The sequence below is a fragment of the Mobula birostris genome, chromosome 9, assembly GCF_030028105.1.
Source record: "Mobula birostris isolate sMobBir1 chromosome 9, sMobBir1.hap1, whole genome shotgun sequence".
NCBI lineage: Eukaryota > Metazoa > Chordata > Chondrichthyes > Myliobatiformes > Myliobatidae > Mobula > Mobula birostris.
This window is the reverse complement of record NC_092378.1, coordinates 1,098,181-1,123,669: the sequence shown is the minus strand read 5'-3', so window position 1 is coordinate 1,123,669 and position 25,489 is coordinate 1,098,181. Positions and strand designations below refer to the sequence as shown.

Genomic DNA, 25,489 nt, shown 5'->3' with positions numbered 1-25,489 from the left:
TATTATGTTTTTTTTTCTCTGCTAGATTATGTATTGCATTGAACTGCTGCTGCTAAGTTGACAAATTTCACGTCACATGCCAAATAACCATATAACAATTACAGTCGATAAGAGTAAACCTAGCAATTAGAACCCTTTTTAAACAATGGAACCACATGAGCAATATGCCAATCCTCCGGCACCATCCCCGTTTCTAATGACATTTGAAATATTTCTGTGACATGCCAGTGATACTAAACCCTGATTCTGAAATAACCCCGCATACTACACATCTCCGTTGTGACAGTGAGCAATACAAGTGTCTTGGATCTAACTGTTTAATGTTGTTTTCTTTGCAGCTTAATTGCCCACTTATATTTTATAGAATTACTGTTATTTATGTAACTGCTTCGTGGTGGTGCAGTGTGTTTATGTAGTGTTGCGTATATCCCCTCGGGGTCACATTTGTGTCATTCTGGAAGGTTCTGTTTTTTATTGCTCAATTTGAACAGGCACTTTCTGATTGGCTGATTATCTGCAAATGTAACTGGATTTTTTCTCACTAGAGTTGCTTCACACTGGCACCATTGTGTTTTTCTATGTCTCTCCCTTCTGGTCATCTCTGCTCCTACTCGCTGTTTTTGGTTTTTGTTGTGTTACCACCTAATGAAGTAACTGTGAGCAACCAGTTCTGTGCTTCTGCTCACTTCTGAAGGAACCTTGGATTGAAACATCAGAATCGAAGATTTCAAATGCCCGCTGTTTCACTGGTGTTTAGTTACTCACTGTGTGACTGTCCCAGCTCCTGGTGATAATACGTTCAGGACAGCAGCTGGAGTAGTGGTTACCACACCTACCCAGGAGAAGCATGTGTGCATTAAATAACAATCTAAGGGCCAAGTATCTGACACATTTGATTAAATATTTCAACATTCAGCCCATGAGGTTCCTTGACCCCTTCTGCTGAGCTGAAATATTTGCATGACTTTTGAACTTGTGCTTTCTCTGGTGTAAATCTAGCTATTATAATTATATGTGCCTTGTGCTGTGTGTGACTCTTGGTTCTGTGTTTTATGACTTTGATCCGGAGGAATGCTGCTTGGTATGGCTGTATTCATGTGTATGATTGAATGACAATCAAACGTGAACTTGGAAATATGATTGACCTGTGCTAGCAGATCAACATAAATCAGTGATGGGTGTTATTCTCCGAGTTCTCTGGAACTCAGAAGGGTTTCAGCCCGAAACATCAGCTCTTTTTCCTGTCCATGGATGCTGCCTGACCTGCTGAGTTCCTCCAGCACTTTTGTGTGCTTCTCTGGAGCTGTTTCCTGATTGTCATTCCAGGACGTGCTGGAGTGTAGCCACGGAATCTTCTCTCAGTAAATCACTCCTGGATTTAACAGGTATCTTGTCGCCTGTCTTGAGTCACTGGTGTTACCATCAGCCGTATCTCCTCCCTCTTTGCCCCCAATTCAGCACCTGAATTCGTGTTCACACCTTGGTGTTAAAGTTCAAAGTATGTATATGTCACCATCTACAACCCTTACGAGCATTTTCAATAAATCCATAACAGACTCAGTGAAAGACCACACCTACTTGGGCAATCAACCAGTATGCAGAAGACACAAACTATGCAAATACAAAAGAAAGAAAGAAATTGGAGGTAACCTGCTTCATTACCAACTGCATCCACTTCTCATCAAGATCTGGATAAATGAAGATGTACCAGCAGACTTCAGAGGCTCGACAATCGTTACCATCTACAAAAGGAAAGGCGATCCGAATGCGGAAACTATCGTGGAATTTCCCTGTTAGCAACAGCAGGAAAGATCCTCACCAGCATCGTGAACAACCAGCTCAAGCCTTTAGCTGAGAAGATCCTTCCGGAGACACAAGCCGATTTTAGACTATCACATGGAGCAATCAACATGATCTTCACAATGCGACAACTACAAGAAAAATGTCATGAACAACTTCAACCTTTGTACATGGCATTCATTGACCTCACCAAAGCCTTTGACTCGGTATCAAAGGAACTTCTAGGGGATGTCCTATCCACCTATGGATGACTTGAAAAGTACATTCGAATCCTGAGACTCCTCCACGATGACATGCTTGCCGCAGTCATGGTCAGCAACAGTAACTGTGAGCCTTTTCAAGTTAGATCAGGAGTAAAACAGGGATGTGTGATTGCCCCAACTTTGTTCACCATCTTCATTGCGGCAATCATCCACATTATCAAGGACGACCTGCCCCCAGGAATGGAAATTGTCTACAGAACAGATGGCAGTCTTTTCAATCTTGCCCGTCTCAAGTCCAAAACGAAGACATCCACGAGTTCCCTCATCGAGTTCCAATATGCAGATGACAACAGTGTTGCAGCTCTCTCAGAAAACCACCTACAACAGATCCTGACTGCCTTGAACCGTGCATACACAAACTTGGATTTACCATCAATTCCAAGAAGACTCAGATCATCTATCAACTGTCACCAATTGAGACAAATCGGATAGAACCATCAATTCAACTTGGCAAAATAACCCTGGAAAATGTGGACCACTTTCCATATCTTGGAAATCACCTCTCCTCCAATGTTGGCCTTAATGACGAGATCCGACATTGTCTTAAATGCGCTGGAACAGCTTTTGGACATCTCCGAACAAGAGTCTTTCATGATCATGACATCCGAACAGACACCAAAATGTTAGTGTAAAAAGCAGTGGTAATCCCAACACTCCTGTATGCATCAGAAACCTGGACAACATACTGACGACATCTGAAGGCACTTGAAAAGTTCCGTCAACGCTGTCTTCGAAACATCTTAAATATCAGCTGGGAAGATAGAAGAACCAATGTCAGTGTGCTAAATGAAGCAAAAACAACAAGCATTGAAGCCTACATCATCAAGAACCAACTAAGATGGAGCGGTCATATTGTTCGGGTGAAAGACGAACGTCTGCCGAAACAAATCTTCTACTCCCAGATTAAAGAAGGCAAATGTAAAAGAGGCAGACAACAGAAGAGATTCAAAGACGTCTTAAAAGTCAACGTGAAGAAATGTAACATCAACATTAACAATTGGGAAACCAATGCCAAGGGCAGGAAACTCTGGCAAGCCATCATCCGAGAAGGAACAGCAACTTTCGAAGCCAACAGATGTGCAGAATTAGAAGAAAAGAGAAGGAAGTGGAAAAAGAGGCAGCAACAACCAAAGCCCGATCTGCCATCTGGAACTACCTGTCCTGAATGTGGAAGAACTTTCAAAGCCAGGATTGGACTCATAAGCCACTTGAGAGCCCATAAGTAGATCAACAGAACGAAGACCATCATCCTCGACCTCGAGGGATAGCCACGACGACAATCTTTCGATGAGTGCCTGTGGGGATACAAATTATCCTTGCGGCTTATTGGCTGTGAAATCTTGCAGATGTTTTAAATGTTAGAACATCTGTGAATCATTTACCATGTGTCACAACTCTTGATCAACATATTTTGAGAGTAGAGTGGAGTTGGACTACGTGTCAGTCAGATCTCAATTCCTCATTGTCTCGAGCTCTGTTTTAGCTGTTCCATGTGTCCAAACAACCTTTCTGCTCCTTGTTTCACTCACTGTTCCTTGTCAATCTGTATCCATCCCTGAGTGTCTGGGTTTGCTTGGTGCTCCTGGCTTTGTCAGTTAAGGAATCTGTCTCTGGAAAGGTTACCATTGCCGTTTGTCAGCTGGGGGAACATTGTGAAGACTTCTGACGTCTGTCATTCCCCCGATACGTTTTTCCACTCACTTTAAAATCATACCCGTTCATTTCTCATCATTTCTGCTCTGTGAAGAAGGTACTGGCTGCTCATTCTATCTATGCCTCATATCATCTTCAACACTTCTATCTGATTATCTTTCGCTCCAAAGAGAAAATCCCTAGCTCGCTCAATCCGTCCTCATAAGGCATGCGCTTTAATCCAGTCAGCAACCCAGTAAACAAGAGAAAATCTGCAGATGCTGGAGATCCAGAGCAACACACACAAAATGCTGGAGGAACTCGGCAGGTCAGGCAGCATCTATGGAAAAAAGTACAGTCAATGTTTCCAGCCAAAACCCTTCGGTAAATCTCCTCTGCATCCTCTCTAAGTTGAATTGAATGATCTTTATTGTCATTACACATAGGTACAATGAAACTTTGGCTTCCTCTCCGGCAATTAAATAAAGTGGTATATGGTGCAAATGTAACGAAAACCAGTTTCCCCCGGGATCAATAAAGTATGACTATGACTATGAAAAACAAGACAGTAATAGAAAAACAGTATTAAATAGATAAGTAGCAAACAATAAGCTGCAGCAGCACCAGAATATCACAGTGATGCACAAAGTGCCGTTAGTGCAAGTATTTGAGTCCTTGTGTGTGCATGTGTGTGCTCACAGTTTCAGTCATTGTTCTGTGGGAGTGGTGTGATGGAGGCCGCAGCTCTGGGACAGAAGCTGTTCCTCAGTCTATTTGTTCTGGCTTTTAACATCCTGAACCTTTTGCTGGCCGGCAGCGGGTCAAACAGGGAGTGGCCGGGGTGTGTGGTGTCTCTGGTTATGCTGATTTCTTTCCTCCTGAGTCTGCTGGAATACATGGTGTCCAGTCCTGGGAGCTCCATCCTGACAACTCGCTGGGCCGCCTTCACCACGCGATGCAGGTCTTGTCGCTCAGCGGCTGTGCAGCTGGCATACCACACGGTGGCGCTGCTGGTCAGTTGTGCTTCTGGAGAAGTTAAGCCACAGCTTTTGTGGGAGTTTGACCTGTTTCAGCTTTCTGAGGAAGAAGAGTATTTGTTGTGCCTTTATTACAAGCAGCAAGGTGTTGGTAGCCCATGTCAGCTGTTTTGACAACATAGCTCCAAGGAACTTCAGGTTTTCCACACTTTCCACTACTTCTCCATGTATATGGAGGGGTGTGTGTACTCTGTCCTTCGATCTCCTGAAGTGAATGGTCATCTCTTTTGTTTTAGAAGTGTGAAGGACCAGGTCGTTGTCCTTACACCACTCCGTCAGATGATCCACCTCAAGCCTGTAGGCTGTTTCATCCTCGTCCGAGATCAGGCCGACCACTGTGGTATCGTCCACAAATTTAATTATGGAGTTGGAGGTGCAGTCATGTGTGAAGAGTGTGTAGAGCATAGGGCTCAGCACACAGCCCTGCAGGGTGCCTATTTTTAAGATGAGGGTGGTGGAGGTGTGCTTACCAATTCTGACTTGCTGGGGTTGGTCTGCGAGAAAGTCTATGACCCATGAGCACAGGGAGGAACCAAGGCCGAGAGTGTTCAGCTTGCTGACCAGTTTATGGGGGACGACTGTGTTAAATGCAGAACTGAAGTCCACAAATAACATCCTCACATAAGTGTTCTGTCCCTCTAAGTGAGTCAGAGCTCATGGAGGGCTGTTGTGATTGCATCCTCTGTGGAGCGGTTTGCCCGGTAGGCAAACTGGTGTTTGTCCAGATCAGGTGGGATTATAGCCTTAATGTGTGAGAGCACGAGTCTCTCAAAGCACTTCATGGCTGTGGGTGTCAGCGCTACAGGGTGATAGTCACTCAGGCACTTCACTGCTGATTTTTTGGGCACTGGGATGAAAGCTTCCATATTCTTCCATAATGACGTGACCAGAACTGAACACAATACTCTGTGTGGTCCAACCAGGGTTTTACAGAGCTGCAACATTACCTTACGGCTCTTGAACTCAATCCCCTGGCTAATGAAGACCAATACACCATACAGCTTCTCAGCTGTATCAAATTATGGGGCAACTTAGAGGGATCCATTAACGTGAACTGCAACATCCCTTTATCTCCACACTAAGAATCCTGCCACTAACCCTGAATTCTGCCTTCAAGTTTGACCTTTAAAAGTAAATCACCACATTTTTCCAGATTGGACTCCACCTGCCAATTCTCAGTCTAGCTCTGTGGCCTGTCAATGACCTGTTGTAATCTCGACAATCTTCTGCACTATCCATAACACCACCAACCTTCGTGTCATCTGGAAACTCATTAAACCACCCTTACACTTCCTCATTCATCATTTATAAAAATCACAAAGAGCAGGGTTTCAGAACGGATCCCTGTGGAACACCACTGGTCACTGAGCTCCAGGCAGAACCGGGAGTGATGTCTGGAACAGCCATGGAAATGGTGCCTCTCCCAGTCTCCCCTAAACTCTACAGGCCTCTTGTCCCAATCCACTTCCCATTCAGAAGCTACAACTGAAACCTCTGCCGCCTTGCGAACTGTGGGAGGGTAAACCAAACCCGTTAGCAGCTAGCTGAGTGAAGATCTGAACAGTGTGAGCCCTGCTTACTCGGTACCTTTATTTTGTGCTGTAAAACTAGTGGGCATAGCCTTTAAATTATGAAAGATTTGGAGAAAAGACATTTCTGTGTCTCTGTCTGGGATCAGATTTGCAAGCAAGGGCAAGAATCCTGTTAGATGAGGTCTTTGAGATACTTACTAGCACCAGATGGAAGGTTCCAGTGAGGAGAATGAGCAGGATAAAGGAACTGGTGGCACTGGAACACTGGGAACAGTGGATAGTAGTGGTGAATGGGCTGAAGGGCAGCAGGACCAAGGATTTTTGAGCTCAACTCATTCCTCCGTCTGCTGTCCATCCCTTCCCCAGGTGAGCTGGTGTCCAGGACAATGCATCACCTGCAGCAAGTGAGCGGGACAGATGGTGGCGAGAGTCTGGCCCTGCATCGCAGGCAGGGGCCGCAGCACTGGGAGCCCGAGGCCCTCTACACCCTCTGTTACTTTATGCACACCCCTCAGCCGGAGCGGGAGACCAGCAGCATGGAGCTGACGAGGGCCAGCCTGACCAGCAACAGGTAGCTCACCTCTGTGGGAACTCGCAGCTTAATAACCGCACTGATACACGGGGTGAGGTGACTGAGGGTGGTGGAGGTGGGGAAAGGGAGGACTGGGTGGGTGGAGGGAAGAGTGAGAGAGTGTGGAGAGGTGGAAAGTAGAGATTTTGAGGGAGGAGGGAGAAGTGGGAGTGGGGTTGGGGGAGATGAGAGGGAGAGGGAAAGGGGTGGGAGAGTGGGGGGAATTCCCTGCCTCAGTTTGGTGTTGTTGTCTCCTGCAGACTGCTCCTGATTCGACCTCCCCTGGCGGAGTGGGTACGAGTGGCCACAGCTCACACCGAACACCGCAGGGGCTTCTCTGTAGACAGTGATGACGTCCGGCAGGCTTCCCGAATTCTTCTTCCCGGAACCGACTGTGAACCCAGGCGGTTAAAGTACGGCCGAAACCTCTCGCAAACTGGCAGCTACAGAAAGCAGTGGCATTACTGAAGGAGTGTCATTGACTTGGAAATTCTCCCCCCCCCCCATCCCCTCCCCGTGGTCGTCAAAGCGACCCTCTCCCCTCCCGTCCCTCCCCATGGTCGTCAAAGCGACCCTCTTCCCTTCCGTCCCTCCCTGTGGCCGTCAAAGCGACCCTCTCCCCTCCCGTCCCTCCCCATGGTCGTCAAAGCGACCCTCTACCCTGCCGTTCCGCCCTGTGGCCGTCAAAGTGACCCTCTCCCCTCCCCCTCCCTGTGGCCGCCGAAACATTTTGTATTTTTGTTTCAGATTCCCAGGGTCTGCAGGTTTCTGATTTTCACCAGGGTGTGAAGATGTGAGGGTGGTGACTCCCATACTCTAGTACTCTCTTAATTTCTCATTTAGTCTGTCCCCTTTGTGCCTTAACCCCCAAACCCCACCATCCGTACATTCCGTCACCCTGCAGCCACACACAGCAGATGCCAGGCTCAATATTCAAGATATCGTTGTGCTTTTACCTTGGGTGGGGAGTGAGTCTTGTCTCAGATGATACAATTATTTAGATGAAACAGACAGCACGCTGTGGTATGTTTGAGAGAATGGAGTTTCGACAACAGACAGCGCGTTGTGGTACATTTGAGAGAGTGGGGTTTTGACAACAGACAGCACACTGTGGTACGTTTGAGTGGAAAGAGTGGGGTTTTGACAACATGGCACGCTGTGGTATGTTTAAAAAAGAGAGTGGGGTTTTGACAACAGGCAGCACGCTGTGGTACGTTTGAGAGAGTGGGGTTTTGACAACAGACAGCACGCTGTGGTACGTTTGAGTGGAAAGAGTGGGGTTTTGAAAACAGGCAGCGCGCTGTGGTATGTTTGAAGGAGAGTGGGGTTTCGACAACAGACAGCACGCTGTGGTACGTTTGAGAGTGTGGTTTTGACAACAGGCAGCGCGCTGTGGTATGTTTGAAGGAGAGTGGGGTTTCGACAACAGACAGCACGCTGTGGTACGTTTGAAGGAGAGTGGGGTTTTGACAACAGACAGCACGCTGTGGTACGTTTGAAAGAGAGTGGGGTTTTGACAACAGGCAGCACGCTGTGGTATGTTTGAAGGAGAGTGGGGTTTCGACAACAGACAGCACACTGTGGTATGTTTGAGAGAGTGGGGTTTTGACAACAGACAGCACGCTGTGGTACATTTGAAAGAGAGTGGGGTTTTGAAAACAGGCAGTGCGCTGTGGTATGTTTGAAGGAGAGTGGGGTTTCGACAACAGACAGCACGCTGTGGTACGTTTGAGAGTGTGGTTTTGACAACAGGCAGCGCGCTGTGGTATGTTTGAAGGAGAGTGGGGTTTCGACAACAGACAGCACGCTGTGGTACGTTTGAGAGAGTGGGGTTTTGATAGGCAGCGCGCTGTGGTACGTTTGAGTGGAAAGAGTGGGGTTTTGACAACAGACAGCACGCTGTGGTACGTTTGAAAGAGTGTGGGGTTTTGACAACAGACAGCACGCTGTGGTACGTTTGAGAGTGCGGTTTTGACAACAGGCAGCACGCTGTGGTATGTTTGAAGGAGTGTGGGGTTTTGACAACAGGCAGCACGCTGTGGTATGTTTGAAGGAGAGTGGGGTTTCGACAACAGACAGCACGCTGTGGTACGTTTGAAAGAGTGTGGGGTTTTGACAACAGGCAGCACGCTGTGGTATGTTTGAAGGAGAGTGGGGTTTCGACAACAGACAGCACGCTGTGGTACGTTTGAGAGAGTGGGGTTTTGACAACAGACAGCACGCTGTGGTACATTTGAAAGAGAGTGGGGTTTTGACAACAGGCAGCACGCTGTGGTACGTTTGAGAGAGTGGGGTTTTGACAACAGACAGCGCGCTGTGGTACGTTTGAGTGGAAAGAGTGGGGTTTTGACAACAGACAGCGCGCTGTGGTATGTTTGAAGGAGAGTGGGGTTTCAACAACAGACAGCACGCTGTGGTACGTTTGAGAGTGCGGTTTTGACAACAGGCAGTGCGCTGTGGTACGTTTGAGAGAGTGGGGTTTTGACAGGCAGCGCGCTGTGGTACGTTTGAGTGGAAAGAGTGGGGTTTTGACAACAGACAGCACGCTGTGGTACGTTTGAAAGAGTGTGGGGTTTTGACAACAGGCAGCACGCTGTGGTATGTTTGAAGGAGAGTGGGGTTTCGACAACAGACAGCACACTGTGGTACGTTTGAGAGAGTGGGGTTTTGACAACAGACAGCACGCTGTGGTACATTTGAAAGAGAGTGGAGTTTTGACAACAGACAGCGCGCTGTGGTACGTTTGAAAGAGAGTGGGGTTTTGACAACAGGCAGCACGCTGTGGTACGTTTGAGAGAGTGGGGTTTTGACAACAGACAGCGCGCTGTGGTACGTTTGAGTGGAAAGAGTCGGGTTTTGACAACAGACAGCGCGCTGTGGTATGTTTGAAGGAGAGTGGGGTTTCGACAACAGACAGCACGCTGTGGTACGTTTGAGAGTGCGGTTTTGACAACAGACAGCACGCTGTGGTACGTTTGAGAGAGTGGGGTTTTGATAGGCAGCGCGCTGTGGTACGTTTGAGTGGAAAGAGTGGGGTTTTGACAACAGACAGCACGCTGTGGTACGTTTGAAAGAGTGTGGGGTTTTGACAACAGGCAGCACGCTGTGGTATGTTTGAAGGAGAGTGGGGTTTCGACAACAGACAGCACGCTGTGGTACGTTTGAGAGAGTGGGGTTTTGACAACAGACAGCACGCTGTGGTACATTTGAGAGAGTGAGGTTTTGACAGGCAGCGCGCTGTGGTACGTTTGAGTGGAAAGAGTGGGGTTTTGACAACAGGCAGCACGCTGTGGTACGTTTGAGAGAGTGAGGTTTTGACAGACAGCGCGCTGTGGTATGTTTGAGTGGAAAGAGTGGGGTTTTGACAACAGGCAGCACGCTGTGGTATGTTTTAAGGAGAGTGGGGTTTTGACAACAGATAGCACGCTGTGGTACGTTTGAGAGAGTGGGGTTTTGACAACAGGCAGCACGCTGTGGTACGTTTGAAAGAGTGTGGGGTTTTGACAACAGGCAGCACGCTGTGGTATGTTTGAAGGAGAGTGGGGTATCGACAACAGACAGCACGCTGTGGTACGTTTGAGAGAGTGGGGTTTCGACAACAGACAACACGCTGTGGTACGTTTGAGAGAGTGGGGTTTTGACAACAGACAGCACGCTGTGGTACGTTTGAAAGAGGGGTTTTGACAACAGGCAGCACGCTGTGGTACGTTTGAATGGAAAGAGTGGGGTTTTGACAACAGACAGCACGCTGTGGTACGTTTGAGTGGAGAGAGTGGGGTTTTGACAACAGACAGCACGCTGTGGTACATTTGAAAGAGAGTGGAGTTTCGACAACAGACAGCACGCTGTGGTACATTTGAAAGAGAGTGGGGTTTCGACAACAGACAGCACGCTGTGGTACGTTTGAAAGAGAGTATAGAGAGCTTGGTAGGACAGTGAGTATAGAGAGCTTGGTAGGAAGTTGAAAAGCAGGACCTCAAGGGTGGTAATCTCAGGATTGCTACCTGTGCTAGGTGCCAGTGAGGGTAGGAATAGGATGCTCTGGAGGAGGAACAAGTGGCTGAGGAACTGGTGTAGGGGGCAGGGTTTCAGATTTCAGGATCATTGGGACCTCTTCTGGGGCAGGTGGGACCTGTACAAGAGAGACGGGTTACACTTGAACCACAGGGGGACCAATATCCTTTCAGGGAGGTTTGTTAGTGCTATTGGGGAGGCTTTAAACTAGATTTGCAGGGGGATGGGAACCAGAGTGCCAGAGCTGACAGTGTGGCTGGGGTGAAAATAAATGATATTGAAAGTTTAAGCAAATCCGCTGATAGAAAGGTTGTGAGTGGTGGTAAAAATCTTCTGAGGTGCATATATTTCAATGCTAGGAGTATTGCAGGGAAGGCAGATGAGTTGAGGGCGTGGATTGACACATGGAATTATGATGTTGTGGCAATTAGTGAAACTTGGCTACAGGAGGGGCAGGACTGGCAGCTTAATATTCCAGGGTTCCGATGTTTCAGATGTGATCGAGGCAGAGGAATGAAAGGTGGGGGAGTAGCATTGCTTGTTAGGGAAAATATTACAGCAGTGCTCAGGCAGGACAGATTAGAGGGCTTGTCTACTGAGTCCTTATGGGTGGAGCTGAGAAACAGGAAAGGTATGGCCACATTAGTGGGATTGTATTACAGACCACCCAATAGTCAACGAGACTTGGAAGAGCAAATCTGCAGAGAGATAGCAGGCAACTGCAGGAAACATAAAGTTGTGGTGGTAGGGGATTTTAATTTTCCATACATTGATTGGGACTCCCATACTGTTAGGGGTCTAGATGGTTTAGAGTTTGTAAAATGTGTTCAGGAAAGTTTTCTAAATCAGTATATAGAGGGACCAACTAGAGGGGATGCAATATTGGATCTCCTGTTAGGAAACGAATTAGGGCAAGTGACAGAAGTCTGTGTAGGGAAGCACTTTGGTTCCAGTGATCATAACACCATTAGTTTCAATTTGATCATGGACAAGGATAGATCTGGTCCCAGGGTTGAGGTTCTGAACTGGAAGAAGGCCAAATTTGAAGAATTGAGAAAGGATCTAAAAAGCGTGGATTAGGACAGGTTGTTCTCTGGCAAAGATGTGATTGGTAGGTGGGAAGCCTTCAAAGGGGAAATTTTGAGAGTGCAGAGTTTGTATGTTCCTGTCAGGATTAAAGGCAAATTGAATGGGAATAAGGAACCTTGGTTCTCAAGGGATCTTGCAACTCTGATAAAGAAGAAGAGGGAGTTGTATGAAATGTATAGGAAACAGGGGGTAAACCAGGTGCTTGAGGAGTATAAGAAGTGCAAGAAAATACTTAAGAAAGAAATCAGGAGGGCAAAAAGAAGACATGAGGTTGCCTTGGCAGTCAAAGTGAAGGATAATCCAAAGAGCTTTTACAAGTATATTAAGAGCGAAAGGATTGTAAGGGATAAAATTGGTCCTCTTGAAGATCAGAGGGGTCGGCTTTGTGCGGAACCAAAGGAAATGGGGGAGACCTTAAATAGGTTTTTTGCGTCTGTATTTACTAAGGAAGCTGGCATGAAATCTATGGAATTGAGGGAATCAAGTAGTGAGACCATGGAAACTGTACAGATTGAAAAGGAGGAGGTGCTTGCTGTCTTGAGGAAAATTAAAGTGGATGAATCCCCAGAACCTGACAGAGTGTTCCCTCGGACCTTGAAGGAGACTAGTGTTGAAATTGCAGGGGCCCTGGCAGATATATTTAAAATGTCGCTGTCTACGGGTGAAGTGCCGGAGGATTGGAAAGTGGCTCATGTTGTTCCGTTGTTTAAAAAAGGATCAAAAAGTAATCCGGGAAATTATAGGCAGGTGAGTTTAACGTCAGTAGTAAGTAAGTTATTGGAGGGAGTACTAAGAGACAGAATCTACAAGCATTTGGATAGACGGGCTTATTAGGGAGAGTCAACATGGCTTTGTGCGTGGTAGGTCATGTTTGACCAATCTGTTGGAGTTTTTCGAGGAGGTTACCAGGAAAGTGGATGAAGGGAAGGCAGTGGATATTGTCTACATGGACTTCAGTAAGGCCTTTGACAAGGTCCCGCATGGGAGGTTAGTTAGGAAAATTCAGTCGCTAGGTATACATGGAGAGGTGGTAAATTGGATTAGACATTGGCTCGATGGAAGAAGCCAGAGAGTGGTGGTAGAGAATTGCTTCCCTGAGTGGAGACCTGTGACTAGTGGTGTGCCACAGGGATCAGTGCTGGGTCCATTGTTATTTGTCATCTATATCAATGATCTGGATGATAATGTGGTAAATTGGATCAGCAAGTTTGCTGATGATACAAAGATTGGAGGTGTAGTAGACAGTGAGGAAGGTTTTCAGAGCCTGCAGAGGGACTTGGACCAGCTGGAAAAATGGGCTGAAAAATGGCAGATGGAGTTTAATACTGACAAGTGTGAGGTATTGCATGTTGGAAGGACAAACCAAGGTAGAACATACAGGGTTAATGGTAAGGCACTGAGGAGTGCAGTGGAACAGAGGGATCTGGGAATACAGATACAAAATTCCCTAAAAATGTCGTCACAGGTAGATAGGGTCGTAAAGAGAGCTTTTGGTACATTGACCTTCATTAATCAAAGTATTGAGTATAAGAGCTGGAATGTTATGATGAGGTTGTATAAGGCATTGGTGAGGCCGAATCTGGAGTATTGTGTTCAGTTTTGGTCACCAAATTACAGGAAGGATATAAATAAGGTTGAAAGAGTGCAGAGAAGGTTTACAAGGATGTTGCTGGGACTTGAGAAACTCAGTTACAGAGAAAGGTTGAATAGGTTAGGACTTTGTTCCCTGGAGCATAGAAGAATGAGGGGAGATTTGATAGAGGTATATAAAATTATGATGGGTATAGATAGAGTGAATGCAAGCAGGCTTTTTCCACTGAGGCAAGGGGAGAAAAAAACCAGAGGACATGGGTTAAGGGTGAGGGGGGAAAAGTTTAAAGGGAACATTAGGGGGGGCTTCTTCACACAGAGAGTGGTGGGAGTATGGAATGAGCTGCCAGACGAGGTGGTAAATGCGGGTTCTTTTTTAACATTTAAGAATAAATTGGACAGATACATGGATGGGAGGTGTATGGAGGGATATGGTCCGTGTGCAGGTCAGTGGGACTAGGTAGAAAATGGTTCGGCACAGCCAAGATGGGCCAAAGGGCCTGTTTCTGTGCTGTAGTTTCTATGGTTCTATGGTTCTATGGAGAGTGGGGTTTTGACAACAGGCAGCACGCTGTGGTACGTTTGAAAGAGAGTGGGGTTTTGACAACAGGCAGCACGCTGTGGTACGTTTGAAGGAGAGTGGGGTTTTGACAACAGGCAGCACGCTGTGGTACGTTTGAGTGGAAAGAGTGGGGTTTTGACAACGGACAGCACTGTCATGCAGCCAGAGTGACCGGTTGTTCTCCCTTTCAGTGCTGACGATTACTCGTGTGCCTCACTCAAGTTGGATGCTGCAGCAACTGATGCCAGGTTCCGGCAGGCCCTGGGATTCCACATGCTGACCTGTGGCCGGACAGACTTGGTCAATCAGGCCATCTGTTTACTGGGGGACGATGGCGTCAACACTCACAGTGTGCAGGTACAGGAATAGAGTTTGAGACAGCGACTGTATCAACACACAGTGTGCAGGTACACAGCGACTGTATCGATACTCAGTGTGCAGGTACACGGCGACTGTATCAACACTCAGTGTGCAGGTGCATGGCGACTGTATCAACACTGTGCAGGTACACAGCGACTGTATCAACACTCAGTGTGCAGGTGCATGGCGACTGTATCAACACTGTGCAGGTACACAGCGACTGTATCAACACTGAGTGTGCAGGTACACGGCGACTGTATCAACACTGAGTGCGCAGGTACACGGCGACTGTATCAACACTGAGTGTGCAGGTACATGGTGACTGTATCAACACTCAAGAGTGTGCAGGTACACGGCGACTGTATCAACACTCAGTGTGCAGGTACACAGCAACTGTATCAACACTCACAGTGTGCAGATACAGGAACATAGTGTGAGACAGCAACTATCAACGCTCAGTGTACAGGTATACAGCGACTGTATCAACACTCAGTGTGTGCAGGTACAGAGTGTGAGACAGTGAGTGTATCAACATTCACAGTGTGCACGTACACAGCGACTGTATCAACACTGACTGTTACAGGTACAGAGTGTGAGGCAGTGACTGTATCAACGCTCAGTGTACAGGTACAGAGTGTGAGACAGTGACTGTATCAACACTTATTGTGCAGGTACACAGCGACTGTATCAGCACTCAGTGTGAAGGTACAGAGTGAGACAGCGACCGTATCAACACTCAGTGTGAAGGTACGAGTGCAAGTGTGAGACAGCAACACGGTGAGCAGGTGTGAGTGCGAGACAGCGACACTCACTGTGAGCAGGTACGGGTGTGAGTGCGAGACAGTGTTTCTGACTGAGTATTAGCATGGCCTGGTGCTGTTTGTTACCCCTGCCTAGTGCCTCACCTTCCCTGAACAGCAGTGTGAAATGAAAGCTGAATAAGGGAGAGGGAGATGCCTCCGACCAAAGGAGACAGCCTGAGAATACACAGATGGTCACATGAATGATCCCAGTTATGGTAGGGTTATTGTATTAGGAGTGGCTGATGGCCCTGGCCAGTACTGACAGGAGTTTAGAAGAATGGGGTAGGTCTCATTGAAACCTTTTGAATATTGAAGGACCTAGACAGAGTAGATGTGAAGAGGATGTTTGCTATCGTGGAAGAGTCCAGAACCAGAGGACACTGCCTCAACAGAGGGACATTCATTTAGAACAGAGGTGAGGAGCAATTTCCTTAGCCAGAGGGTAACTGCCACAGACGGCTGTGGGGGCAGCCGTTGGGTGTATTTAAAATGGAGGTAGGTATGTTCTTGATTAGTCAGTACATGAAAGCTTTATTTGGTGATACAGCTGCATCACCCAGTAACCCATCTATTTGATTTATTTATTTACTGAGATGCAGTGTGGAATTTGAGCCACACTGCCCATTAATCCCTGGATTTAATCCCAACATAATCACAGGACAATTTACAATGACCAATTCATCCATCAATCGGGATGTCTTTGGATTGTGGGAAATCACGGGGAGAACTGCAAACTCCTTACAGATCGTGTCAGAATTAAACTCCAGACTTTGCCACCTCCAGCTGTGATAGTGTCGTGCTAACCGCAAGGCAGGGCAATGGACCTCCACACACAGGTTACCTTTGGTTGTAAATGGCAACCTGACTCCTCTGTGGCCCTTCCCCACACAGGTTACCTCCAACCCCACTCCTGGATGTGTGTAACCACCCACTCCCACAGGAAATGTATAACTGCCACTTTCCCCATGTTCTGCCCTCCTTTCAAACATACCCAGTGAATTAAGAAAAGTGGCCTAACGTTAATAAAAGTGAATGAATCTCTTGGCCGTTGAGGAAAATAACGTCCAACAGTCTGGGAGATCAGTCAGTCAGACTCTGCCCAGTCCTGAGGGTGGTGAGTCACTGTGTGAAGGCCTGGTCTGCTGTGTATTTTGTGTGCTCTGTGGTGCCTGCCTGACCTGCTGTCCCAGACTTACTGCTTGTGATGTTGACGAACCATCAAGCAAGGGGTGGGTGACGGGATGTTGTGTATAGTTGTGTGATGTTAGCACGGAATAACGGGAGTCTGTTACACACTGACCTGTGAACCGAGGGGTGGGTGACGGGATGTTGTGTATAGTTGTGTGATGTTAGCACAGAATAACAGGAGTCTGTTTCACACTGACTGACCCCAGGGTTTGACTCCGCTGATGTATGCCTGTGCTCGGGGCGATGAGGCCATGGTCCAGATGTTGCTCGATGGTGGAGCAGATGTGAACCGTGAGGTAATGAATGACGTGGAGAGAAGCCCATGCCTTGGGGTAGATTCCATCCAATGTCCTCAGCTTGACCATTACTTCACACTGACCCTCCAATTCACTCCGGCCACAACCCTTGCTGACCCTCCAGCACCTCTCCCTCAGGGAGTGCACAGCTCTCTGCTTTCGGGCTCGTTGTTCATTACTGCACGTTGCAACACTGCTACACATGGTTATACACTGCCGTGCACCATCACATGCTGTGGGCTGGTAAGTGTTGTGCAGTAGATGTGTGCTGTCTCCCCAGTGTACAATGCCCTCCCTTCCAGTTCTCCATTACTTTCTCTTCTTCCACCCCCCCCCCCCATGTAGGAACTGAATGTGTATTTTGCATCAGTCCTCACCATGGAAGACATCTGCAGTATACCAGACTTTCAAGAGTGTCAGGGAAGTCAAGTATGTGTAGTGAAAATTATGACTGAGAAGGTGCTCAGGAAGCTTAATGGTCTGAGGGTGGATAAATCTCCTGGACCTGATGGAATGCACCCTCGGGTTCTGAAGGAAGTAGCTGGACAGATTGTGGAGGCATTAACAATGATCTTTCAAGAATCGATACATTCTGGCATTGTACCGGATGTCTGGAAAATTGCAAATGTTACTCTGCTATTGAAGAAGTATGGGAGGCAGCAGAAAGGAAACTATAGACCTGTTAGCCTGACATCAGTTGTTGGAATCGATTGTTAGGGATGAGATTACGGAGTACCTGGAAGCACATGATAAGATAGGCCAAAGCCAGCATGGTTTCCTGAAAGGAAAATCCTGCCTGACTAACCTCCTGTAATTTTTTGAGGAAATTACAAGCAGGGTAGACAAAGGAGATGCAGTAGATGTGGTGTACTTGGATTTTCAGAAGGCCTTTGACAAGGTGCCGCATATGAGGCTGCTTAGCAAGATACGAGCCCATGGAATTATAGGGAAGTTACTAGCACGGATGGAGCATTGGCTGATTGGCAGAAAACAGAGAGTGGGGATAAAGGGATTCTATTCTGGCTGGCTGCTGGTTACCAGTGGCGTTCCACAGGGGTCAGTGTTGGGACCGCTGCTTATTACGATGTATGTCAATGATTTGGACTATGGGATTAATGGATTTGTGGCTAAATTTGCTGATAATATAAAGATAGGTGGAGGAGCTGGTCGTGTTGAGGGAACAGAGCCTGTAGAGAGACTTGGATAGTTTAGGGGAATGGGCAAAGAAGTGGCCTTGGAAAGTGTATAAACAGGCAGACTATTATTTAGATGGGGAGAGAATTCAAAATGCAGAGATGCAAAGGGACTTGGGAGTCCTTGTGCAGGATACCCTAAAGGTTAACCTCCAGGTTGAGTCGGTGGTGAAGAAGGCGAATGCAATGTTGTCATTCATTTCTAGAGGTATAGAATATAAGAGCAGGGATGTGATGTTGAGGTTCTATAAGGCACTCGTGAGACCACACTTGGAGTATTATATGCAGTTTTGGGCTCCTTATTTTAGAAAGGATAGACTGACATTGGAGAGGGTTCAGAGAAGATTCATGAGAATGATTCCAGGAATGAAAGGGTTACCGTATGAGGAACGTCTGGCAGCTCTTGGGCTGTATTCCCTGGAGTTCAGGAGAATGAGGGGGGATCTCAGAGAAACATTCCGAATGTTAAAGACCTGAACAGATTAGACATGGCAAAGTTATACATGGTAGGGGAGTCCAGGACGAGAGGGCACGACTTCAGGATTGAAGAATGTTCATTTAGAACAGAGATGCAGAGAAATTACTTTAGCCAAAGTGTGGTGAATCTGAGGAATTTGTTACCACGAGCGGCTGTGGAGGCCAAGTCATTGGGTACATTTAAGGCAGAGATAGATAGGTTCTTGATTAACCAGGGCATCAAAGGGTATGGGGTGAAAGCAAGGGAGTGGGGATGACTGGAAGAATTGGATCAGCCCTTGATTGAATGGTGGAGCAGACTCGATGGGCTGAATGGCCTAGCTCTGCTCCTATATCTTATGGTTTTAAGTTTCCCCTGTCCGTCACTGCCACTTCCTGTCTGTCATTGCTACTTCCTGTCCCAGTATCTCAGTGCCGATGGCTCTGCTCAGGCTCTGACACTCTGACACTCACCTCCTGCACCCTACAGGTTCCGAGCCCCTCCTGCAAGTGCCCGTCCATCCCGCCGGATTCTCGCCACTGGACAGCCCTCACGCTCGCTGTCCTGCACGGACACGTGGCCATTGTGCAGGTAACCGTGTGTGTGTGTGTGTGTGTTTTTGTGAAAGAGTCACAGCCTTGACCTTCCTACAGCTTATCCAGAGGTGAAGAAAACTTCAGGAGGTCAACTTAGCATGCAGGGGAAGGGGGGGAGATTTCAGGATGTGGTGGGGGATGTTTCTGACCCAGAGAGAGGTGAAGAGCCGGAAACCACTACCGGGGAGTGTGGGGACAGCAGGATCACTGACAGTTTTCAGGAGTGTCTGGTGGAACACTGGAATGACCCAAGGGGTGAAACCACAGGCCAAGTGCAGGGTGATGGGATCAATGAGATGGGTGCCCACTTTGCCCCGGGGTCAGGAGTCTAAATCCGGGGGCCACGGGTTTAAGGTGAGAGGAGGAACGCTTAAAAGGGACGTGAGAGGGAACCTTTTCACACAGAGGCTGTTGGGCAGGTGGGTCGAGCTGCCAGAGGACGTCATCGGGGCAGGTATAGTTATGTTTGATTGGTACACGTATCATGACTCAGTCAAAGCCGCTCGTTACAAGATGAGAGCAAGCTGCTCCGTCATAGTCATACTTTATTGATCCCGGGGGAAATTGGTTTTCGTTACAGTTGCACCATAAATAATAAATAGTAACAGAACAATAAATAATTAAATAGTAATATGTAAATTATGCCAGTAAATTATGAAATAAGTCCAGGACCAGCCTATTGGCTCAGGATGTCTGACCCTCCAAGGGAAGAGTTGTAAAGTTTGATGGCCACAGGCAGGAATGACTTCCTATGATGCTCAGTGCTGCATCTCAGTGGAATGAGTTCAATCAGATCATGGCTCATATTTTCCCTTTGGTGCTACTTTCCTGCAATAACCCCATGAGTGTGTCAGGGGTGCAGTGGTTAACACAATGTTAGTACATTTGGGGTGTCAGAGTTCAAATACCAGCATCGTCGGTAAGGACTCCCCGTGGAATGTGTGATTTCCCTCTGCGTGCTCTCACAGTCCAGACACATACTGGTTATAAGTTATTTGGTCACCAGGTGGTGTGGGTCAAGTGGCCTTGCTGACTCTTGTAATTGTGTTGAGCCAGAGGCTCCATCGTAGGGAAGTGCTGAAGATGTCAGTCCCAGCACCTAGCAACTACCTGGTGCAGAACCCTCCAAGGAAAATGCCTCTCCTTCCTTCCCCAACAGCACCACTGATCCCCAGCCCTGTTCCCCTCCCACACCGATGCACCAACCAATCCTTCCCTCTGTGGTTTAGGTTGATATAATTGCTGGCCTGATCTGTCCGTAACGATTCCCTCGCCTCGTCTCTCCTCTCCTCTCCACAGCTGCTGCTGGATCATGGAGCCCATGTTGAAGGCTCCCTCGGACCAGGTGGGGAGAATTACTCAGAGACTCCCCTCCAGCTGGCATCGGCAGCGGGTGAGTGAGGGCTCTTCACTCAGCACCCTCCCTGGGGCACGGGAGGGGCGGTACTGAGGGAGGGTCACACTGTTGGAGGGGCGGTACTGAGGGAGGGTCACACTGTGGGAGGGGTGGTTCTGAAGGTGGGTCACACTGTGGGAGGGGCGGTACTGAGGGAGGGTCACACTGTGGGAGGGGTGGTACTGATGGAGGGTCACACTGTGGGAGGGGTGATTCTGAGGGAGGGTCAGATTGTGGGAGGGGCGGTACCGAGGGAGGGTCAGATGTGGGAGGGGCGGTACCGAGGGAGGGTCACAGTGTGGGAGGAGGTGGTACCGAGGGAGGGTCACACTGTGGGAGAGGTGGATCTGAGGGAGAGTCACACTGTGAGAGGGGTGGTACCGAGGGAGGGTCACACTGTGGGAGGGGTGGTACTGAGGGATACTCTCACTGATGGAGCTCTCTGTCCTAAAGTTGAAAGTTTACTGCAAAATTGCCAAAGAATGGTTTTGGAGATGGCCAGTGGACTTTGGGAGTGTGAAATATCTCCTCAGCAGTGGGCTGAAACAGTTTTGTTGCCTGGAAGGATTCTGTTTGGGGAAGTTTTTCAATCTGTGTCTCTTGGTGCTGAGCAGAGTCTGTAAAGAGTTTGAGTATATTCCAAAGAATTGCCTAAACTGTCCGGTTGCCAACTCTGCCTTGGAGGTGGAGCAGCTATTTAGCAGTCTGACTGCCTGTGGGAGGAAGCTGTTTAGTAGCCTTGTGGTTTTAGTTTTGATGCTCCTGTAACGTTTGCCTGATGGCAGAAGAACAAACAGTTCAAGGAGAGGGTGTGAGGGGTCTTTAATGATGTACCGTGTCTTCTGGAGGCATCGACTCTGAAAGAGTTCTTGGACAGAAGGTAGGAAGACCCCAATAACCTAATCTGCTCCCCTAACCACCCTCTGCAAGGCTTTTTTGTCGACAGCACTGCAGCTGGAGTACCAGGTTGTGATGCTAAAGGTCAGCACATGGATGGTTGGGTCTGCAGAGGGTCATTCAGTCTTTCCGAACTGTCCTACAGAAGAAGGGCAAGGGAGTTGATGTGACCTGTAAGGAGAGGCACCAGTTTCAGAGACTCCTGGAGACCCTGGAGAAGGGTTGTGGGGCGAAGACAGGAAAGGGGTTGAAGGAGAGCTCTTCTACTCCTGGGGGCTCTGGTGAGGGGTCTCAATAAAGTGAGTCATGAGGTTAAGTGTTGCCACCCTTAATGCCAGAGGTGGTGGGGGGCTCTCCGCAGATTCCATGATCTCTCTGTCCTCTGGGATGGGTGATATGTGGTGAGATTCCTGCAGGAAACCCTCACCATTCCAGGAGATGAATCCACCTGGCTCCTGAAATGCCGAGGGATGTGTGGGGGGTGGGGGGGAGGTGTCCACATGAGTCACCTCAGCTCCACTTCCAGCGGGGTGGCCATCTTGTTGGCCCTTTTTTTCCAGCCTGCGGTTTTGCCAGTTCAGGACCTCGTGCCAGGCCACCTACTTCACCTAGCCGTGCGCCACGATGGTGTGCCGATGCATTTTGTAAACATGTACGCCCCTGAGCCTGGCCCAATGCAGTTGTGCCTGTTCTAAGAGATGTTTACGTTGCTGGGTTCATAGATCAGAGCAAATGCGTAATTGTAGGAGTGATTTCAATTGCACCCTCGTGGAGAGGGATCACACTGGTCCTCAGAGTAGTCGAGCATCAGTAAGACGGTTACAGGAGTTGGTTGTATCCTCTGACTTGGACGACGTTTCGGAGCCTTCACCCTGACCTCTGTGCTTTCTCAAGGAGGTACAGAGGGGGTGAAGGCTCGCGGATTGATCAACTGTACATCTCCAGGGCACACATCTCCCGGGCGTTGGCTGCCTCCGTGCGGCCAGTTGTGTGCTCAGACCGCCACCTGGTGTGGGCAGAACTGAATGGGTAGAGTTCACATACTGGCACTTCAACAACCGGCTGCTGGAGGACAGCTGGTTCTGGGATTCGTTCCATCACCTTTGGAGGAACTGGCAGGAGGAACAGGGAAATTTCCCCTTCCTGAGGCTCTGGTGGGATGTGGGCAGGTCTCACATCTGACTGTTTTGCCAGGAATAGGCTATCAGGCTGACCAAGCGGTGGTTGTCCGGGAACGATTGGCTTGAGAACGAGCTGATCGACTTGGAGTCCCTGCCAGGGATGACTAGTGGAGAGCAGCCCCTTTGGGATGAGTACCAGAGGAAGGAGGAGGCACTGACACCTGCAGCTTGAGAGGTCCCGAGGTGCTTATGTGAGGTCGCAGGTCCGGATGCTGCAGGATCTGGACCACCCCTGCCCCCCTCCTACGCTTTCTCTCGAGGGGGACGGGTGTCCGCAGGCAGTTAGTGGAGTTGCTGGCAGAGGATGTCTCCTCCGTCACGGATCCGGCGAGAATTGTTGAGGAAGTTCATTCCTTTTATGAGGCTCTTTTCTCACCGGACCCATGAAACAAGGATGCACACAGGGCTGTGTGGGAGGACGTGGTGAGGGTCAGCCCTGGGGGTGCTGAGCGACTTGATGCACGCTATCTTTGGTGGAGCTGACCAGTGCCCTCAACCAGCAGCAGCGAGGAAAGTCCACGGGTTGACCTTTGAATCTCTCTGAGCCTTCTGGGACATCCTAGGGGCTGATTATGCAGGGTGCAGGGGTATTGGGGGAGAGCGTGGTGTTGGTTGAGATGCCCCTCTCTTGGTGCAGAGCAGTGGTAACCCTGTTGCCAAAGAAGGGGATCTCTGTTGCCTGAGGAACTGATGCCCAGTATCTTTCCTCAGTGCGGAGTACAAGATTTTGCCCGGGCAGTGGCCAATCATCTGGGCTTCGTGCTGGCACGAGAGGCCTGCCCTGACCAGTCCTACACAGTCCAAGGGTGGTTGATCCAGGACAATATCCACCTTGTCTGGGATCTGATTTACCTGTGTCGAGAGGCTGGTCTGTCAGTCGCATTTTTCTTCCTTGACCAAGAGAAAGCGTTTTACAGGCTGGACCACGAGTACCTTTTTGGGACTCTGCGAGCGTTTGGGACTCTGTGCCACATGTTGTGGCCCACATCCAAATGTTGTACACTGCTACAGAGTGCCTTGTTAAGGTTAATGGGTTGTTGACAGCTCCCTTGTGCTTTGGGAGGGGGCTACGTCAGCGGTGCCCCACATCAGGGCAGTTGTACTCTGCGTGGAGGCCTTCTCCATAAGAGATTAACGGGTCTGGTTTCTACGTGAACCAGGTATGGAGGCTTGTCTTTCCAGTTTACGCCATTGATGTCCTCCTCATGGTCACTGGCCAGTTGAGTTGCAGGGGATGCAAGACTGCCAGCCGATCTTCTCGGCCACGTCCTTTGCAAGGGTCAACTGGGAAGTGTGTTCGGGTCTCTTAGTGGGTCAGTGGCAGGTGGGCTCCCTACCAGAGGGGATGAGATCCTTTGCTGTACTTGGGGGTCTACCTGAGCTCGACGGAAGAGGCTTGGCCGGTGAACTGGCGGGTTTGGAGACAGAATCTCTGTCCGGCTGGGACGCTGTCTAGGACTCCTTCGTGCGATCTCATACCGGGGAAGGTCAGCTGGTCGTCTCCATGGTGTGGTACCGGCTGATTATTTTGGTCCCAGCCACTGCTTTTGTCTTCAGGACCCAGAAGAGGCTGGTGGACTTCTGAGGCAATTGGAGGCATTGAGTCTCTGCTGCAGGCCTGAGTGTTCCAATTGCGGAGGGCAGTCAGTCGTTGGTGTGACTGTGCGCCCAGCTGGTGGTTCTCCACACAGGATCCTGCAGAGATACCCGTACAGTGACCACCCTCTGAGACAGTATGTGTCGGTGACAAACTTTCTGCGCCGGGGACACTGCCTGCAGGAGGCCGTGCAGCTTCCAGCAAATAGCATCAGCCACTCCGCTCTGAGGTAACTGCCTTGTTTTACTGAGAGCTGTTGAGTGTATGGGGTCAGGTCTCGTCCAGACAGGGTGCTACTGCACCCGTGGGGGTACGGTGCTCTTGCTGTGAGGGGGACTGGTCATCATCCTATCACAGTGGGCCGAGGGGGCTCAGGGAAGTGGAGGGGTTTCGACTGCACCACCACCTGATGGGCTGGAGGTGCTCATCGGACCCAGGCCTCAGGATCCCACGTGGGAGAGGGTCCCACACAGCATGAGCCGTCTCACGGGGATGCCCACCGTGCCATTCCGTGACGCTCCATAGCATTTCCTGTACGGGCGGTTCTTGCACACCTGTCCTTTCCTTGTCTTCATCTGCTGACCGGGCTCACCTTGGTAGCCCATGTTACCACCTGGCAGCGGAGGAGGTCCCCAGTGGAAATCTCTTTATACAGGCGTCCTTCCCCTGTACATTGGCGTCCTGGGGTGGGAGGTGTTACGCAGGGCAGTACCGTGCAACAGGTTCACTGACACCCCGTCCACCTGTCCATTCTATGGCCGGGAGGAGTCTGGGTACCACTGCCTGCCCCTCTTCCGAGGATACGTTCATGCCCAGCCGTCCTTGGAGAGGGAGCTTGCGGTCACAATGGGTACAATGGGGTATTTCTGGGAGTGATGGGCCCCCTCGGAAATTGACTTTTATAGACAGTAATAATCATATTTTAATTTGAATTTATTCACTGTCTTGTAAACACTGAATGTTTGTACTTTGTGTATTTGTGTAAATAAACTTTTATAGTTTAAAAAAAGGTGGTACTGTGGGAGTTTTGGACAGAAAGCAGTGCATTACTAACGATGAGGTCTGTGCTGGTCTCAGGTGATGTGGAGATGGTGAATTTGCTGTTGGAGAGGGGGGCTGATCCAACGATGGGGACGGTGTCCAGGAATGGGATGACCATCACCCCCCAAGGTGACATGAATGCATTCAGCCAAGCTGCAGCGCATGGACACAGGTAACAGGAATACCTCGTCAGCACCTGCAGGAAACTGCGGATAAAGCCAATAACCAGAGTTACCCAGTCAGCCATCTCCAGACGTTCACAAGTGACCGGGGGATTTTGTAGGCAACCAACTACACAGTATGAGCGAGAGAAAATCTGCAGACGCTGCAAATCCGAGCAACACGTAAAATGCTGGAGGAACTCAGCAGGCCAGGCAGCATGTATGGAAAAAAG

At 49.0% G+C, this 25,489-nt stretch overlaps 1 protein-coding gene across 6 annotated transcripts in view; it reads left to right on the top strand.

Annotated features, from left to right (window-relative positions):
- Positions 1–25,489, top strand: part of btbd11b (BTB (POZ) domain containing 11b) — a 130,612-nt gene that overhangs the window by 60,222 nt on the left and 44,901 nt on the right. For all 6 annotated transcript variants that reach the window (XM_072267344.1, XM_072267342.1, XM_072267341.1 and 3 more), the window contains 7 exons: positions 6,631–6,835; positions 7,096–7,248; positions 14,282–14,447; positions 16,648–16,737; positions 18,877–18,978; positions 20,283–20,376; positions 25,132–25,267. In XM_072267344.1, the coding sequence (XP_072123445.1) occupies positions 6,631–6,835; positions 7,096–7,248; positions 14,282–14,447; positions 16,648–16,737; positions 18,877–18,978; positions 20,283–20,376; positions 25,132–25,267 (946 nt within the window). The remainder of the gene's footprint in view (positions 1–6,630; positions 6,836–7,095; positions 7,249–14,281; positions 14,448–16,647; positions 16,738–18,876; positions 18,979–20,282; positions 20,377–25,131; positions 25,268–25,489) is intronic.